The 18,056-nt window shown below is 39.5% G+C and overlaps 1 protein-coding gene across 1 annotated transcript in view; it reads right to left on the reverse strand.

The window, feature by feature from the left end:
- Positions 1 to 981: 981 nt before the first annotated feature.
- Positions 982 to 18,056, reverse strand: part of CACNG3 (calcium voltage-gated channel auxiliary subunit gamma 3) — a 378,944-nt gene continuing 361,869 nt past the window's right edge. The window contains exon 4 of the mRNA XM_044089399.1: positions 982 to 2,811. Coding sequence (XP_043945334.1) covers positions 2,297 to 2,811 — 515 coding nt within the window. The 3' untranslated portion in view covers positions 982 to 2,296. The remainder of the gene's footprint in view (positions 2,812 to 18,056) is intronic.

Genomic DNA, 18,056 nt, shown 5'->3' on the forward strand with positions numbered 1-18,056 from the left:
CATTAGTATCAGTAAACCAGTCCCACAGTAAATACATAAATATATATATAAATAAAGAAGTCCAAGAGTATATGACATTAACTGACATAAAGAGGCTACCAAAAAAAAAACTGCTCAGAACCAAACTGCTGACACTGCATGTGAATGGTTATATTACTAACCACTATACCAACAAGCAGCTTAGCAAACACTCGTGGTACTATCTTTCAGATACTACTACCATAAGTGTTCTACAGCACCACATTGTGTGCTTAAATATTTTCACCTTGATGTCCCAAAGCAGCCAATACTTTGCCTTTTTGTCAAACAGAATATTTGGCAGCTTTGGTATGATTATAACATTATACCTTTTAAGGTATTTTGCTTTGATTAGAATTTAGGAGGCACAAACAATATAACAACAGGCCAAATTTCACATATGTGAAACAAAACTTGAAACAGTTTATATCTGCCAATTTATTATTGCCAAGGCATTATTATATATTTTAAATGACACATTCTAAATGCATTTAATATTTGATCTGGAGATTATTTTTGAAGTTATATTATAACGATCTTCTGGTAAGAAAAAAAAAATGGGAAAACCCTAGAAGATAATTGTTTTACATATTTATTTGACAGACTTTGAACAATAAATTATTGAGGAAAACTACAATTCAGTGCTGGAAATAGACAGTAACACATTTATATGGAAGTTATATCCAAACACATATTAAGGCAAAGAATGAATTTATTTAACATACTGTAACAGTGTATATCCCAGCAACATTAGGTTGGTACTGACTAACAGAGGACAAGATTTTTTTTGTCATTCACAGTGAAAACTTCATGTACGACATATTTTACATTTCTGTTCAACTTCAGTCATAATGCGTCTATATCACATCATCGAATACGTGAATATCGAATGCTCACATGAGTGAATATTCACATACTCAAAAACTGTATTGTGGGGGGCTGTGCCCCCCCTCTAAATATATATTCCTTTTTCAAGATAACACTACAGTGAGGAAAGGGCAAAAATCCCAATCTTGACTGTACTGCCAAAAAAATTCATGAACTTCGAGTACGTGAATATTCGCTCATGTGAGCGTTCGATATTCACATATTCGATGATGTGATATAGACTCGTCATAATTACCTGATGAACAATTACCAGTAATATTTATGGTGCTGCTCTTTTGACTCCCCCTTTTACAAAAATAGTGTGGTGGCTATTTAACATGAATAATTGCAATTTGTCATCTGTAGATCCGACATATACAGTATGTATGTATGTATACAATATACTTATCTACTTATATATCTGGAAATGTAAACAGAAAAGAAAAGTGGCACATTTACTACTAATGTTGACATTACAATCATTCTAATGTAAACATCTTATCCATTCTGGATCTAAACAAAAGGCAAAAAGTGCTCTTTCTGGTTTGTTGCTTCAACATATGTTGGTATTGTATATCTTGTTATGTACATAGGAAGAACATATAACCTACCAAGGTCCTGCATGTAACTATTAACCTGAAAATACTGATTTTAACATTTTACATTTAAATACAAAGCTCAACATGGAAGATAGAGTAAACGTTATTTTCTGTAAAGAAAATGGAAGCTATTTCAATTTACAAGTGTCATTTTTTTTGCATGCATAAACATCTAAAAAAATAAAATCTAGACCATTTTTGTACAGCCAGTGTTCTAAAATGTGCTTACAGTGTGTTCTGGGAAAGACAGTTTACATTACTTTTGACATCCCACACAAGTGATTTACAGTTTTAATAGAACAAGTCTGGCTTTTCTCATCCTGTAACTTCTTTCCTAAATAGCTGTGTAAATAGCAATTGAAACACTAATAATTAACTCCAAAATGGTACCACTTGTGCTGTACCTAAATCTTTTAGCTTGCATCATCGTACTGTGCAGATGAGTCATTTGAAACAGTAGAAGAGGCCATACCTCAGTGTTTTTTCTACAGCAGCATTGAGGGGAAATGGGGAGACACAACACATATGCAGCTGTCGCTGGTGGCGAATGGGGAGACAGCAATTATCCACTTATCTGTGAACTCTTTGTTTGTTTGTTTGTTTCCTTGCTAGGCATCATGTGATTAACCTGTAGGCTATCTTTTAGAAACAAAAAGCCTGTACAGTCCAAGAGGACCTCAGGACCTCAGTGCCTTTTGTTAAGTCATGCACCAGTGTAAAGAAAGACGTAACTATTTTACTTTCTCGAGGGATGGATTCTTTGGAGTCCACATATTGTATTGTATGGTGACAAATTTTTCTTCCAGTTTACTTCACACTGGTGTAGTACGCCTGTTTGCAGGATTATTATGTAGTGACTCTTTAAATTCTTTGGGAAGAGAGTTGTGCACTTGTAGAAAATTATGATCTCTCTCAGAATTCAGGAGAGTCCCAACAGTAGCTTTAGAAGGATCTCGAGATAGTGTGTACATGGATATATCTGTGGAAGGTGGAGTGTTGAAACCTTTTCCAATGGGAGAAGTGTCTCTAGAACGTGGTTCTGTAGACCTTGAGCTAGAACGTCGTCGAAATCTATATCTGTAGCTTGGAAGCCTTGCAAATGCTGACCTTTTCATTATGTCTGAACGAGATTTTGCTCTAACCTGGCGGTGTTTTTCAATGTATATGTGCACGGCTATGACTCCAACCATTTCAGCAATGATGAATGATAATGCTCCAAAATAAAAAGACCATCCATATGAATAATTGCTTTTCTTTGAGTCACTTTGACCTGGGTCACCAGCGTTAGCTGATATATAAACTATAATCCCAATTATATTGCTTAAACCTAAAAAAAAAAAAAAAAAAAAAAAAAAAAAGAAAGAACGAAAAAAGATGTTAACATTACTCATGAACAGTGACGCAAAGACTTTACATAAACATTATCATATATCTCAACTGCACCTTATTATGAAAAATGTTTGCCATTTTGAGTCTTAAAAGTTTTATGTTCCACATAGAAAGGATTTGACATATATTCTTTGTTAAAACTTTTTTAACAAATTTCCATGGTAAACACTAGTAAACAATATTAAATCATATTAATTTATTATAAGAACTCCTTTTAAGTATGAAGAAACAGTTAATAAACCATGCTGTGAACTTCTTAGTTGAAGTCATAAGTAAGTGTTCCACATTTATTCCATGCGTTCCACATTGTGAGAGGTATGGTGCTACATTACAGAAATGGATAGTTAATATGGATGTAATGGATGGTTCCATTACATAGAAAAAGGAAAATAAGTGTTTTTATTTCTTCATCTGATTTTAAATTCATTTTAACAGTTTGTATTGGCTTTAGTGGAGGTCTTTAAGCCTATATTAGTAATAACAGTAGTAAGTTGTAATATTATTAGTAATAATAACATTACATGTCTAAGAATTCCAAGGTTATTGTTTGCTGTGATCTTTTAAATTAATGTTGCATTGTAATAGTTCTGTTGCATGCAGAAATAAAGATGTGTTTCATTTCTTGATCTGATTTTAAATTCATTTTAGCAGTCTGTATCTGCTTTAGCTAAGGTTGTTAAGCTTATATTAGTAATTCCCGTATACAGCTGCATTGCTAGTTTCACTTTTATGTACTATGTCAGGCTAGTTCAGGACTTGTCTTTGCATTAATTCAGTTCCAGTCCAGTCAGCTCAGAGCTAAGGGTCTAATTGTTTCTTCCTGCCACCCACCCTGCTGTAGTTGTGCTATTAAACCCACTGTGTATGTTGGTGCTTAACCCTTATGATAATTCACAACATAATTCCCTACCTCACCCCATTTATTGGCTGTTGTCATTAAGCACTAAGTATCATTTTGCAAAGTCTCTCCCGTTAAACTAATCACAAGACTAAAAGACTTTTGATAAAATTGCTTGACATTGAGTGTACTGATACTGCTTGCACTGATTTTATTTTCAAATGAATGAGTTTTTTTTTATAATAATTAGTTTAATGGTTCTTAGTGGTGGCAGAAGAAGGTTTTCAGGTTAGTTGTTTGTACTGAAATTTAAATACTCAACAGCAAGTCCACCCACACATTATTCTAAAAAACGAACTCCAAGCAGTTATAATTACCTCTCCCCCACCCCAGAGTAATTCCTCTTGGTATCATGGATCAGTACTTACCCACAAACTGAGATGGGTATCTTGAGACAGTGTAAGAATAGTCTCATGCTGTCTGACAATTGTCTATTACTCAAACAGCATAACACAGTGTGTGAGAAATGTATAAACACACACACATATGTGTACATAGTAAACTCAGACACCAAAACAATCAGCAGTACACCACACATTACACCTCTCCAAGGCCATCACAATATACATAATCCATCATATACCAAGGTTCTAAACATTAACTTGCCTAAATAGTGAAGACCTCCAAAACACAACACAGGCACAAAACACACTCTGCGAATTAAGCCTACTTCTTCACATATGACAAGGAGTCCCAAAGTCACAGATACTGAGCCTGTAAAGCAGGCATTGACACAACCAAACATTCTTGTTATAGGTGACTCCATTGTATGACATACAGATTTGCCTCTTGCCAAGCTGAGCATGGAAAGAGTGATGGTTAGTTGCTTGTCTGGTGGTAGGATCTATCAGATCACGCATAAACTCAAGTCATTGAACAAGTTCCAGCAAGACTCTGTCATAGTTCATGCCGGTGTTAATGACCTGAGGTGTACCTCCCTAGACTATATGGAAAAAGACATTATGGAGGTCTCAGACTAGTATTGAGCAGCATTGTACCGTCTCCATGGATAATAATGCAATATGAGCAAAAAATAATTATCGTCAATAATTAGCTGAGTTTTTGGTGTCATTCAAAGGGGGGGCTGATATTTGTTAGTCTGGGAGGATATGTTTGACAGATCATGCAGCTTCACCAGGGATGGCCTGCATCTGTCCCCTTTAGGGTTTCTATTGTTGGAAACACATTATCCGCCCCTATAGTGCCTATTTAGGCAATGCTAACCTAATAAACCTATCAATGTATTTATTTATTTATTTCCAGTTTGATGACTGGGGAGGTCCACTGGGCTCAAAGAGCCAGTTTTCAGTGGAGGCCCTGCGAGAAAAGCTCCAATAATACATAGTACAAGCTCCATAATATGAAGTACAATACATAGTGGAAACAGAAACAAACTAAGCAAATTTTTACATACAAAACAGCAAAAACTAAACAAAAGTTAAACAGCAGCTTGGAGAAGGATGTAAAGCATATTTACATGTTTAGTGGTTGAGAACAGCAGTACAAAGTTAAATTAATACAGAGGTTTAAATCATCTGAGAATAATATAGAAGTAACATTAGCATGGATGAGTTCTTTATGCATGAATATTAGCATGAGTTAAATTAATACAGAGGTTTACATCCTCTGAGGGTGGTATAGAGGTAGCATTAGCATGAAGGCAGTACATAGAGTTAATCAATAGTGTGTAAGGAAGAACAAACTTTGTGTGTTATAAAGTATTTATGTATTAAGTAGGTTAGGTAGGTGGAGTGCAATTGCATTTCCATTTTTGTGAGAGGTAAAAATGCAGCTGTTTTTTGAAGTGTTCAGAGTTCTCAGAAATTCTTAGAGATGGAGGGAGAGAATTCCATTTTTTGATGATGGAAAAGGATAGGAGAAGCTGACCAGTGGGATAGTTTGGCTTATAAACAGAGATTAGATTTTGGTGGGTAGATCTTAGAGTTCTGTTTGGGGTGTATAATGTTAAGATGTTTGTTAGTGCTGGGCATATAGTTGGTTTGAAAATAAGCTTGTGAGTGGTGATGAGTTGGAGGTAGTCAAGGTAGTTTGGGAGTTCTAGCCATTGCAGATGGTGGAGAGGTTTACAGTGGTGCGTGGAGTATTTGGAAGTGGTGGCGAACTTTGAGATTTTATTGTAACAGGATTCTAGTTTAGAAGAGATGGAGGAAGATAGGTTGGTTAGTAGGGGAGCACCATACCTTAGTGAAGGTAGTAAGAAGGTAGTGGTGAGGGTCTGTCTTGTAGAGGGGGAGAGGAAATTGGAGTTTCTGTACAGCATGCCAAGTTTCTGATGGGTTTTCTTTATATTTAGTTGACTATGGGTATCACATTTTAGGTGTTCGTCAATAGTAACTCCAAGAAGTTTAGCAAAAGGAACAACTTCTATAGTGGAATTGGCAAGGCTTGTAATCTTGAAAGAGGTTTTGTCTAGTTAGATAGAGTTTGAGGGAGAGAATAGAAGGATCTTTGATTTGTTGGCATTCAAAGAGAGGTGATTTTGGAGCATCCAGTTCTCAGTAGTTGAGAAGGCAGTTTGAGTTTTTGTTTGGAGCTCAGGGAGGTTTGATGCAGAGCAAACTAAAGTTGAGTCATCTGCATATTGTACTATCCTAGTGTTAGGAATGGCTGCATGGAAATCATTAATGGAGATATTGAAGACCATAGGGCCAAGAATGGATCCCTGGGGTACCCCGGTTGGGGTGGTAAGGAAGGCTGAGGTGCCAGTCTTCCATTTTATTGCCTGAGATATGTCAGAGAGGTAGCTGCTGAACCAGGTAATGGTGTTTTGCAAGAGGTTAAGATTGGAAAAATGATGAAGAAGGTGGGTATGGGAGACTGTGTCGAAAGCTTTGGAGAGGTCAAGGATGACTGTGGATACAAGTTCTCCAGAGTCATGGGCATGGTTTACAATGTCTAGAAAAGAGAAAAGAGCTGTTATTGTGCTATGGCCAGGACAGAACCCATGTTGTGTTGGGGTGAGGATTTGGTTATGTGTAATGAGTGGCATGAGCTGGAGGTGGATGCATTTCTCAAGAATTTTTGAAATAGGGGAAAGATTTGCTATGGGTCAGAAGTTGGAGATGTTATTATTTTTGCCACCTTTATGGAGGGGTAGGAGAAAGGCTGCATGCCACAGTTTGGGGACATATGATTCTTGTATGGATCTGTTGATGAGTATGCTAATGGGGATGGTGATGCTGTCTGCTGCAATTCTTAAAAAAAGTGAGGGGATATTGTCAGAGGCATTGGAGCAAGGCTTAAGCTTAGATAGAAGTGTTTTTATATATGAGGTGGGGATGGGTTTGAGGTGGAATTTGGGAGGTGAGTTTGGGGTGGAAGGTTGGGCAGAGGGTTTGATTTGGGGGGAGGTGTTGTTGTTTGGGAATGTTTTAGTGAGTTCTGCTATAGAGTTAGTAAAGAAGGAGTTGAACAGAGTAGCTATTTCTGGGTCAGATTTACTAGTGTGAGGGCAAGGGTTGTTTTTGCTGCCTGGGTTGAGAAGTGAGTTGATGGATTTCCAGAAATGTTTGGGGTTAGAGGAGTGGTTAGACTGGAGTTTGATATAGTATGCTTTTTTGTCTTGTATGATATGTTTTTTGGCTAAGATGCAGAGTTGTTTATATTTAAGAAGGGTGTCAGGGTGCCTATTACGATGGTAAAGTTTCCAGGTCTTGTCCCTTTGTTGCATGAGTGTTTTTATATCTTTACTAAGCCAAGGGGCGAAATTGGTTTTCATATGTTTTATTCTTGGAGGGGCTTGGGAGTTAAGAGTGTCTAAGAAGGTTGAGTTGAATAATTCAACAGCACTGTCCAGAGGTAGAGTTTTTAGAGTGTCCCAATTTATTAGTTTATGAGAACTGGAAAAAGTTGTAGTGTTAAAGTTGTTGAGAGTCCGAGTATGGATATATTGGTGTAGATGATGAGAGGAGGGGGTTGCTCTATGGATGAAGGCTGGTAAGTGATCACTGATAGAGTCTGGTAAGGTACCAGTGTGAGAGATTTTGTTTGGGTGGGAGACAAGGATTCAGTCCAGTATGGAGCCTGGGAGGTTATTTTTATTAGGTCTGGTTATAGCATTTGTGAGTTGAGTGAAATTACATAGATTGATTGAAATGGTGGGGTTATTGGCAGTAATTTTGTTCCAGTCAATGTTCACATCTCCTAGGATGTATGTCTCAAGCTTGATATTATATGAGGCCCATAGAATAATTTCCTCAAGTGTGTTAATGTTGTTTCCAGGGGGGATATAGAGGGCTATAACACAAATACTTTTCTGGTTATTTAGGTTGGGATTTCCTATGACTAGTTCAGCATTGTTGAACTGTGGAATAGGGTTTTGGTAGGGAGTGATGGAGAGTAGGCTAGAGTAGATTAAAGCTACTCCTCCACCCTTCTTTTTTAGGTGGTCTTGTCTAAATACTTGAAACCCAGGGGATAGCATTTCAGAGTCTGAAATGTTGGGTTTTAGCCATGTCTCAGAGACAGCTGCTACGTCAGATTGGGTATGGGCTAGCCAAACATGGAAGTGAGCTAATTTGTTTCTTAGACTGTGGGTATTGATGGTCAAGATCTTGAGGTATTTAGGGTTGGTAGTATGGGTGGTAATGGGGGGAGATGGATTGTTGCTGGTACTAGGTCCTGGGTTGGGGTGTATGTCTCCTGCTAGGCATAGGCAGTTAAATGGGAATGAGAGCAGGGGTTTGGATTTACTCCTAGAGTTTGGTGGGAGGTACAATAGTGCTTTGGGAATATGACGTTTCATTGAGGAGGATAGGAGTTTTCGTTTAAAGCAGTGAAGTGGGTTTGGAAGCACTAGGGAGGTGGATATAGTGTGTAAATGAGATGTGGCAGAGTTATGATATGTATTAGGGGTGATGGTGGGGTGAAGGGGGGATAAGAAAGAAGAGGGTAGTTTGTAAGAGGAATAAGAGTAGCATATTATAGAGGTATTAGGAGTAGTAGGCTAAGGGAGAGGATGAGAATGGTTTGAAGAGACATGGTGTGGTTTAGGTATAATGGAATAGTTGGGGTTAGGTGTTGAGGCTGTATTAGGATTATTGGTGACAGTGTAGGAGGGAGGAGTATGGAAGTGTATCTAGAGCTTTAGGGATTATGGATGGGAAGGGGTGAGAGAGTATTAGAGGATGGGAGGGGAGGGGATAGTGAGGAGTTGAGAGTGGATTGGGTGAGACGGGGGGGCTTATGGCTAGAATAAGTGTAGGAGCATTGGGGGTGGGTGGAAATTGGGGGTAGGGGAGTGGAGTGAGTCCGCAGGGCAAATGGAGTGGGTAGAGACAAGGAGAAGGAAGAAGGCAAGACTGTGAAGAACAATCAGTGGTTAGGTAGTTAAGATCAGAGGTAAGGAAAGTATGGAGAATGTAGCACTTGTTTACTGTAGTTGTTGTATGCATCGCATAACACAAGTTTCCAGCCAGATTTCTTGTAAGCATAACAGCATATTTAACAGCAAAACAGTTTATGTAGTAAAAGCAGTCACAGCTTCAGTTAGTTCCTCAAAATCAACATAATGAAACAAGCAAAGGAAAATATGAAAGTGTTACTGATCAATGCTAGGAGTCTAAACACGAAACTCTACTCCTTACAAGCCCTACTAATCCTGGAGGACACTGACATCCATATAGTGACTGACACTTGGTTTAGAATAGTGGAGAGCACTCTGGCTGTGCAGGGCTAGAACATCTTTTACATGTTTAGACCAGCTACTGTGTAGGAGGGGGGGAAAGGTGGAGATATCTCAATCTATATCCAGAACAGACTCACATCAAGGCTGGTAAAGCATGATGCACTAGGGATTCTTCAATTTCATATAACCATCAGAAAGATCTCATACCAGATATTACCTAGCTATAGAACTCCCTCTAAGACAAAAGAAAAACACCTATCTGCAGGAACTACAATTACATAGTATTAAATTCAGTACCATTTTCCTAGGACATCTAAACTATCCAAGTATAGACTGGGAAATCTACACTACCACTAGTGCACAAGCCCAGAGATTCCTAGACTTTGTCAATACAAATGCTATGGAACAATTAGATTATCCATTAGGGAGAATAACATATGGAATTTTGTTCTTACTAACAACTTGCACCATCCCTTGCATATCTTCATCACTTGTTAGGTCTGACCATAAAGCAGTCTCCTTCAAAATAAAACTGAAACCAGGGATCTCTTCCACTCAAGGTACCTTAGAAATTTCAAAAGCTAAAAATACTGCATTGATAGCTCCTGACAATATCCCTGGATGCATCTTACATAGGGTGAAGCACAATTTAGCCACACTATGTGTTAGCCTCCATGCAAGTTTTGTACCAAGCAAATGGAGAATAGCTACAGTCATTCTGCTGTATTTGGGAGGACCTCCCACAGAACCAGGTAATTAAAGACCCATACATCTGATGGCCTCATATGCAAAGCCATGGAAAGAACTATCATGGAACTAATAATTTAGGAGATAAACTCAACACCTTAAAACCTCCACTGCCAATCGTTCTGCAGACCAATGATCCGTTGTGGTGACCCCTAACAGGAGCAGCCAAAAGATGAAGGAGAAGAATCATTCTGGGCAGAGGGAACCAGCAAACACTGGACCCATGTCAGTTTAGAGTCATCAAGGGCAAGTCATGCTTATTAAACTTGGTGGATGTTTTTGAAAAGGTCACCAAAGCAATGAATGGAGGCAAAATGGTACACAATGCATACCTCAACCTGGCCAAGGCTTTTGATGATTTTCTACTGAGGCATAGTAGAAAAGTTGCATAAACTGGGAATAAACCACCAGCTGGTTCACAGATGAGACACTAATAATTAAAATATAGTAAGTTACCTCTACAATGTGGCCAGTCAGCAGTGGAGTTCCCCCCCCCCCCAGGTTTCTTTGCTAGGATGTCTCCTGTTTGGCATCTACTTTTCTAAAGTAAAAGCCAATGCCAAAGTGTTCTGGCTGACTATGTTTGCAGATGACTGGAAGCTAGGATCAGTCAATGAAAACACAAATGAGTTATCCATTGTGCAGGAAGGTTTTGTCCCAAATTAATAACTTGTGCCCAAATCATGAACTGAAATTAAATGCCAAAAATACATTATTGTAACCTTTTGGGATATATTCCATCCCAAGGAAGTATCATATTAACAATACACACCTAAGAGTTGACCCAGTTGTTTGGGATTTGGGAACTTATGTGGACAGTGACCTAACTTTCGACCAACATGAGTCCATTGTTGTAAGAATAGCTTGTAAACAAAGGGATTGTGTCCAGATCTAGGCAAGTCATTGATCACCCTGTAAATTCCCACAGAGATACCTTACTAAATGGATACAAGGCCTAAACAACATGTCCTACATTGACCGACTCAAAGCTCTGTGTCTATACAGATTGCTAAGAGATAACTTGTGCCTGGCCAACAAGGCATCCTCTAATCCATTACTGATGGAACTAATGCACATCAGCAAGTCAAATGGCATCAATAATACTCAGTCTAGGGTTCTAAACCACTTCTGCAATATCAACAGAATGATTTGAAGGGACAGGTATATCTTGCAGAGGATAGCACTGCTATGGAAGAGGCTTCCCATCCACAGAAAACAAAGTTCATTCCTGTCTATATTTAAGAGCAACTTAGCTCTATGGATGGGAAACAGATAATTAACTCAGGACTGCCTTTGTACTACTAATGGACAGAGGCAGCTCCTAAATGCTTTATTCCATGCATGGGTCCCCTCAAATAATCTATGGTATGAGCTCAGTTATTCTCATTAGGAGTATATAATTATCGACCATGGGATGGGTAAGTCCAGTCTATAACCAAATGGGATAAGTTATTTTGAACATAAAAAGGGACATAGGCTTGGCTTAAAATGGTTCACAAAGGCAGCTAGCCTAGTACTTACCTATGAACCTGTAAGAGTTAGGACTATTACTAATTCAATGTTATATGAATAAATTACTTAATACTACTATTTTTATTTGATTACTAAGGTTCATAGGTTCATAAGATGATACTAGGCTATTGGCCCGGAGGCCCTTATAAGCCTAGCCATGAGTTTTGCCCATGTACCCACAAAGTCAGCACCTGTTTCCCTCTGTCCAGCAGGGACATAGGTGGGATCCCAGGAGTGTATTTTCTGTTTCCCATCCAGTCGTCCAGGTTCCTCTTAAAGAGGGCTAGAGAGGTACTATGCATGACATGGAGAGGGAGTCTGTTCCATAGATGGGAGAGTCTTTGACACAAAAATCTATCCCACCGACAAGTTCTATTAATGTCACAGACCAGGTTGAGGCCTTACGTGAGAATTGTGTGAGTGGAGTTTGGCTTACGAATGGCAGCAACTCCATCAAGGCTGGGTCTGAGATGGCTTTGTTTGCCAGATACAGGTCACCTCTGACCAGTCTGTAGGAGACTGATTAGAGGGACAGGGATTTTAGCCTATCAGTATAGGACAGGTGTTTGAGACCCTGGATTTTCCTGGTCAGGAACCTCTGTGGTCTCTCCAGCTGCTGCATGTGCTTGGCAAGATAGATGCCAAAGGGGGCATTGTACTCGATAATGGGTCTGATAAGGGAGGTGTACATGGATATTATGACCTCCTTGTTCCTGGATGAAGTACCCTTACTTAAGATTCATATTTTGCTTGGGTGAGTACATTGGTGCATATAACTTCATTATGAGATGCTCACATCAGACATTTTCCAGGACAAAAAGCTTATTGAAGCAGTTTATGAATGAGTTTATTTTGTAAACAGCCTAGATTTGACTCTGTAATGGCTTTTTTATCAATCATATGTGAACAGAGATATGAATGCTTCAGATGTAGCACCACAGATCTACCATGGTTTCTGTTTCATGAATAACATATTAATGGGATATGAAATTTAAACAATCATTTTCCATCATTTGAGCTCCTCCTACATCTGCAGATGATCTGAAAGGTCATAAAAACTATGTTCATTTGTTTCATAACAAACTGTGCAGTAACCATCTTCCACCAAGCCATCAGAAGATTTTGGTTATGCCTTATTGCTCCCTGTAAGTACCACAATGTATTAATGGGTGTAGCTTGCAAATGGGTGATGCAAGAGCTTGTCATCCAGTTCAGTAAGTGATGTTATCAATGTAGTGCTACCCTCCTTGAAGGCAGATGGCCTGTCCATCTCTGGTCTTTACCTGGGGGTGTACACAGAGAGCACATCCTCGGCCACTCATCCCAATCTTATCCCCTGGAGTGGATGGCAGTCTTCCTGTCATCAACCCCCCTCATTCCCACCCCTCATAAGTTGCCTTCTCCAGCTAATCAAACCCTGGTCATTTGAGGTTACAATTAGGACATCATACCTATGTGCATTGAGCCAGTAAGGTCACATTGTGTTTGCAGTATAAGCTTTTGAAACACACTTCTCTATTATTTATTCTTTATCGTACTTCTAATTATTTAGCATAGCAATAGCATTTAGTTTTACCCCTGATTAGCTTAGTTCAGACAAGTTCAGGCTTAAAGTTCCCACTCTTTGAACTGCCACTACTTTGCTCTGAGCTATTGTTTTCTTATAATTTATTCTTTCTAATAATGCTTTGCAAGGCTCCATAGTTTCTGATGTCTGATGCTACCAAAGCAAGATGCTATGTCTGTTACATGGAATTAACATACAGCGTCCTCCCTGCCTTCCCAGAATTCCAAGAATATGTTCATCTTTTCAGCTGTCATTTCTTAATATAATTTGCTTTCATTAATTTTCAAAAGTCGGACTTCTGTGTATAATTACCTTTACACACCGCCCAATAATTTTTCTCACAGAAGATGGTACCTGATAATGCACCTCTTTAACCTTTTTTACTGAAATGCAAATGTATCAGGTGCACTGCTATAACTCTTCTACCATTTATCAATAAGCTGCTTCATTTTTCTCTAGTTCAGAATGACAAGGATAATATTTATTTGTAAAAAATTATCCTTCCTCACCAGTTGGGCCATGTAATGCATGACTCAGTCCTTGCCTTTGTCTGGAACTTCACTGCATGCATGCATATTCTCTTCTACTGAAATGTGGGCAGATGATTCAGCTTACGTTTAATTTCAGCCTGATGGTCTATTCATTTGCTATGTTCCAAATTGATCTCTTTAACATCAGTGTTTGCCTACAACATTTTGAATTCATGCTCTTTTAAAGCAGGCAGCTTTCTTAATGTTTAACATCCTGCGCAGGCTAGTAACATCCCTTTATATTTCTAATCCTCAGGACACTTAGAACAGATGCAGCTCCTTGCATTAAATACCTTGATAAAGAGCTCAATAGTCACTGTGGCTGTGACTTCTTCCTCTACAGCAGTATCACTAAGTTTGACCCATGTCTCAATCAGAAGGAGCTGTAATAGAATAAGCATGGTTTCCCCACTCCAGGCTGATGTGTATATATGGGTCTACTTGATATGGCCAATATTTCAGAATGTCGAAAACCATATGGCCAAGACCATATGATTGACATTCGATCGAAATGTCGACCATACAAAAAAAAAACAGAACAAAATCTTACCTTCAAGCTTCAAGCAGGGGAGCTCCGCCCCCCCACCCCCCAAAACTTAAATATACCAACTCCGAGATCGCTCTACGGTGTAGAATCTTTCCATTCCGCACTGTTTGCAGATGCCGGTTCTGCATGGTTGACATTTCGAATGTCGATCATATGGTTTTGGCCATATGATTTTCGACATTCTGAAATGTCGACCATGTGAAGGGGACCCATATATATATATATATCTACTCAACAAAAAGAAAAACAATGGCTCAGTATTGGACTGTGTCCTTGTCTCCGACTCTAGCAAAAATTAGTGATCACTTACCTGCATACATAATTTGCACATAATTAATACACACCACTAGAAGCATATTAGAGACCTATCCCACTTCTGCCCAATTACCCTTAATAATACTCTACGAAATTTCACCTGGTATCCACTTAAAGTCCTACCACTGAATAATGTTGTTGAATTCTTTAACTCAACATTCCTCCAAGTATTAGACAATCTCGCTCATCTCCGACATAGGAGAGTGAAAGCCAACCAGGCCAGTTGGCTCACTAAATACACCAAACAACTTATGAAAGCTAGAGACAAGGCCTGGAAATTATGGCATAATAGTAAAAACCCTGCAGACTACACTCAATACAAACAACTACGTAATCAAATAAAGTGACTTGCCATCAAAAACAATCAGGAACACTACATTAGTTTGCAAAATGACCATATGCAAAATCCTAAAAAGTTCTGTAGGTCCATAAACTCTCTATTAAACCCATGAAAAAATCAAAAATCCCTCCTCTGATCCAGACAGGGCCCCAGCTGAAATAGCCTCACTTTTTAACTCATTCTTTAAAAACAGCATAGCCAAACTCACCGCCAACTTTCCACAAATCAACCCACCTACCCCGACCCATCCGCAACACCAAGACCCAACTTCTATCACTCACCCATACCTACCTCCACTATAAAAAAACTTCTGCTTAAACTTAAACCTGGATATACTGCTCTAGATACCCTACCACCAGAAAATCTCCAAATATCAGCAGATGCTATAGCCTATCCCATCAATATACTTCTAAACAGATCCATTCAAGAGTCCTTCATTCCCAGCATCTGGAAAAAGGCATTTATCCTCCCTCTCCACAAAGGTGGAAGCAATAATGATATATCTAACTTCAAACCAATTGCCATGCTTTCTCCTATTGCCTGAATTCTGGAAAAATGTATCCATAGCCGACTACTTAACTACCTACTACACAACATCCTCTCCCCAACCCAACATGGGTTTAGGCCTAGTTATAGGACCACCACCGCTCTCATATCCTCTTGGACACAGTCGGTCATGCTCAAACCTCAGGAAACCTTGTCTTCTCACTATTTCTTGACCTTTCCAAGGTCTTCAATACTGTCTCCCACCTGCTTCTCATGTCCAAACTCTCCAATTTAAGCTTAGCTCCCCCTACACTAAACTGGTTTTCCAACTACGTGACAGATAGACAACAAGCAACCAGATGGCACCAATCCTTCTCTCCTTTCCTTAACATCAGTACTGGAGCCCCACAAGGGTCCAAACTAGGTCCATTGCTTTTTGGCATTTCATCAATGATTTCCATACTAGTATATCCCAAGCTACTGTCATCCAATATGCAGATTAGTCTACCATCATCTGAGTGGCCAAGTCCACTTTAGAACTACTTACACTCACCCAAAACGCCTTCACCTTCACAGAAACCTGGATGTATAACAACTATTTATCCCCAAATGCTAATAAAACCAAATTCATGTTATTCTCTCCCAAAAACACTACACCTTTAACCAAAAATGAATCTGCCATTAACTGATTCACCAACACTTAGGTTCATAGGTTCATAGGTGTTTTCTAGGCTAACAACCACAAGGGCATTTTTAAGCTTAGTCATGCATCCCAAATCTCTGACAAGTTCTGCTACCCTTGATAAGTGTAAACATGGCCTGGGAGATGAACCATTTACAGGTTACCTGTGTCCATTAGAGACATAGGTGCCAAACCAGGGATGAATTTCCAGTTTCTCATCCAATTGTCCAAGTTGCACTTGAATTGGGTTGGGGAGGAACTCTGCTTCACATGGATGGGGAGCCTGATCCATAGATGGGGTAATCACTGGGATACACACCTATCTCTCTAGCAGGTCCTATTTATATCACAGCAAGGTTTAGGTCTTTAGAAAAGGTAATTCTGGTGCTGTTTTTTTGTGGATATGCAGGAGATTCATCAGAGTGGGGTCTGACAATGCCCTGTATTCCAGGCATAGATCTCCCTTCAAAAGCCTGTAGGAGACAGAATACAGGGATAGGGCCTTGAGGTAGTCTGCATAGGACATATTACTTACACCCTGTATTCTTTTAGTGAAAAAACTCTGTTAATGTTCCAATTGTTGGATATGCCTGGTTAGGTGCATACCAAAGGGGGGCATTGTACTCAATGATAGGTCTGATGAATGCCGAATACAGTGGAACAATGACTTCCTTGGACTTAGATGCCATACCTTTATTTATAAGTTGCGCAACACAGAATGATTTCCTCACCACTGTAGACACGTGATGATCAAAGGCTCGATTACTATCTTTGTGTGTCCATAAGTCCCTGACTACTGGATCAGCTCTAAGGAGTGTGTTGTCAATATGATAGCTACCAGGGATGGATGACTTCCCAAAGGATACTATTATGCATTTCTTGCCATTTAGTTTTCATCCATGGCTCTGACACCAGTTGTTGGTCTGTGTCAGCCCCTCCTGTAGAACATTTATGTCAGTGTGCGATTCAATGACAGCTCCTAATTTGCAATCATCTACAAATTTAGTCAGCCAGAGACCACTGACATTGGCCTTGACTTCTGAGAAGTAAATGCCAAAAAGGAGCAGTCCAAGGATTGATCACTGAGGCACTCCACTTATGACTGGCCTCTTTGTAGAGGTGGACTCCCTAATTCTAACTTCCTGGGTTCTGTCTGTGAGCCAGCTGGCTATCCACTGTGTGACATACGGGTTTGTACCTAACCTCTTGAGTTTGTCAACAATGCCCGAGTAGGGTATTGTGTCAAATGCCTTGGCCAGGTCAAGGTAGGCAGTGTGAACAATTCATTCATCCATTGCTTTGGTAACCTTCTCAAAGAAGTCCACTGGGTTGAGTAGCCATGATCTGCCCTTGACAAATCCAAGCTGGAGGTTTACTATATCTCTATTGATCATCTCCATGATATTTCTTTCCATGGCTTTACATATAAGACTAGTGAGACTTATGGGTCTGTAGTTTCCAGGGTCTGTAGATGGCCCACCTTTGTGCATAGGGATGACTGCTGCCTTTCTACATTCATGAGGCACAAAGCCTGTTTGGAAGCTACAGGTAAATAGTAATTCCAGAGGCCCTGGTAGGTCATGTTTCATGCTATTTAGAAGGCATCCTGGGATATTGTCTGTGCCCATTAATGTAGTGCTCTTGGTCTTAGAGAGTGCATTAAGGACCTGTTCCCTAGTGATAGTAGGGTGAGTTATATTTGATGATATTTCCAGGTGGAGAGAGACGTAAAGCTGGAGCTAAATGTATCAGCCAGTAGGTTTGCTATATCTTCTGTCTCAGTATAGGTGGCTCCATTTACACATGAGCTCTGCGCACAATTGTGTATTGCCTTTGAGGTTGTGGATATAGCTAAAGAATGCTTTGTGGTTGTCCCTGCCCTGGGAGGCCAAACGTGCCTGAAATTTGGCTT

This window comes from Protopterus annectens, chromosome 12.part0 (genome assembly GCF_019279795.1).
Source record: "Protopterus annectens isolate FY-2018-M chromosome 12.part0, PAN1.0, whole genome shotgun sequence".
NCBI lineage: Eukaryota > Metazoa > Chordata > Ceratodontiformes > Protopteridae > Protopterus > Protopterus annectens.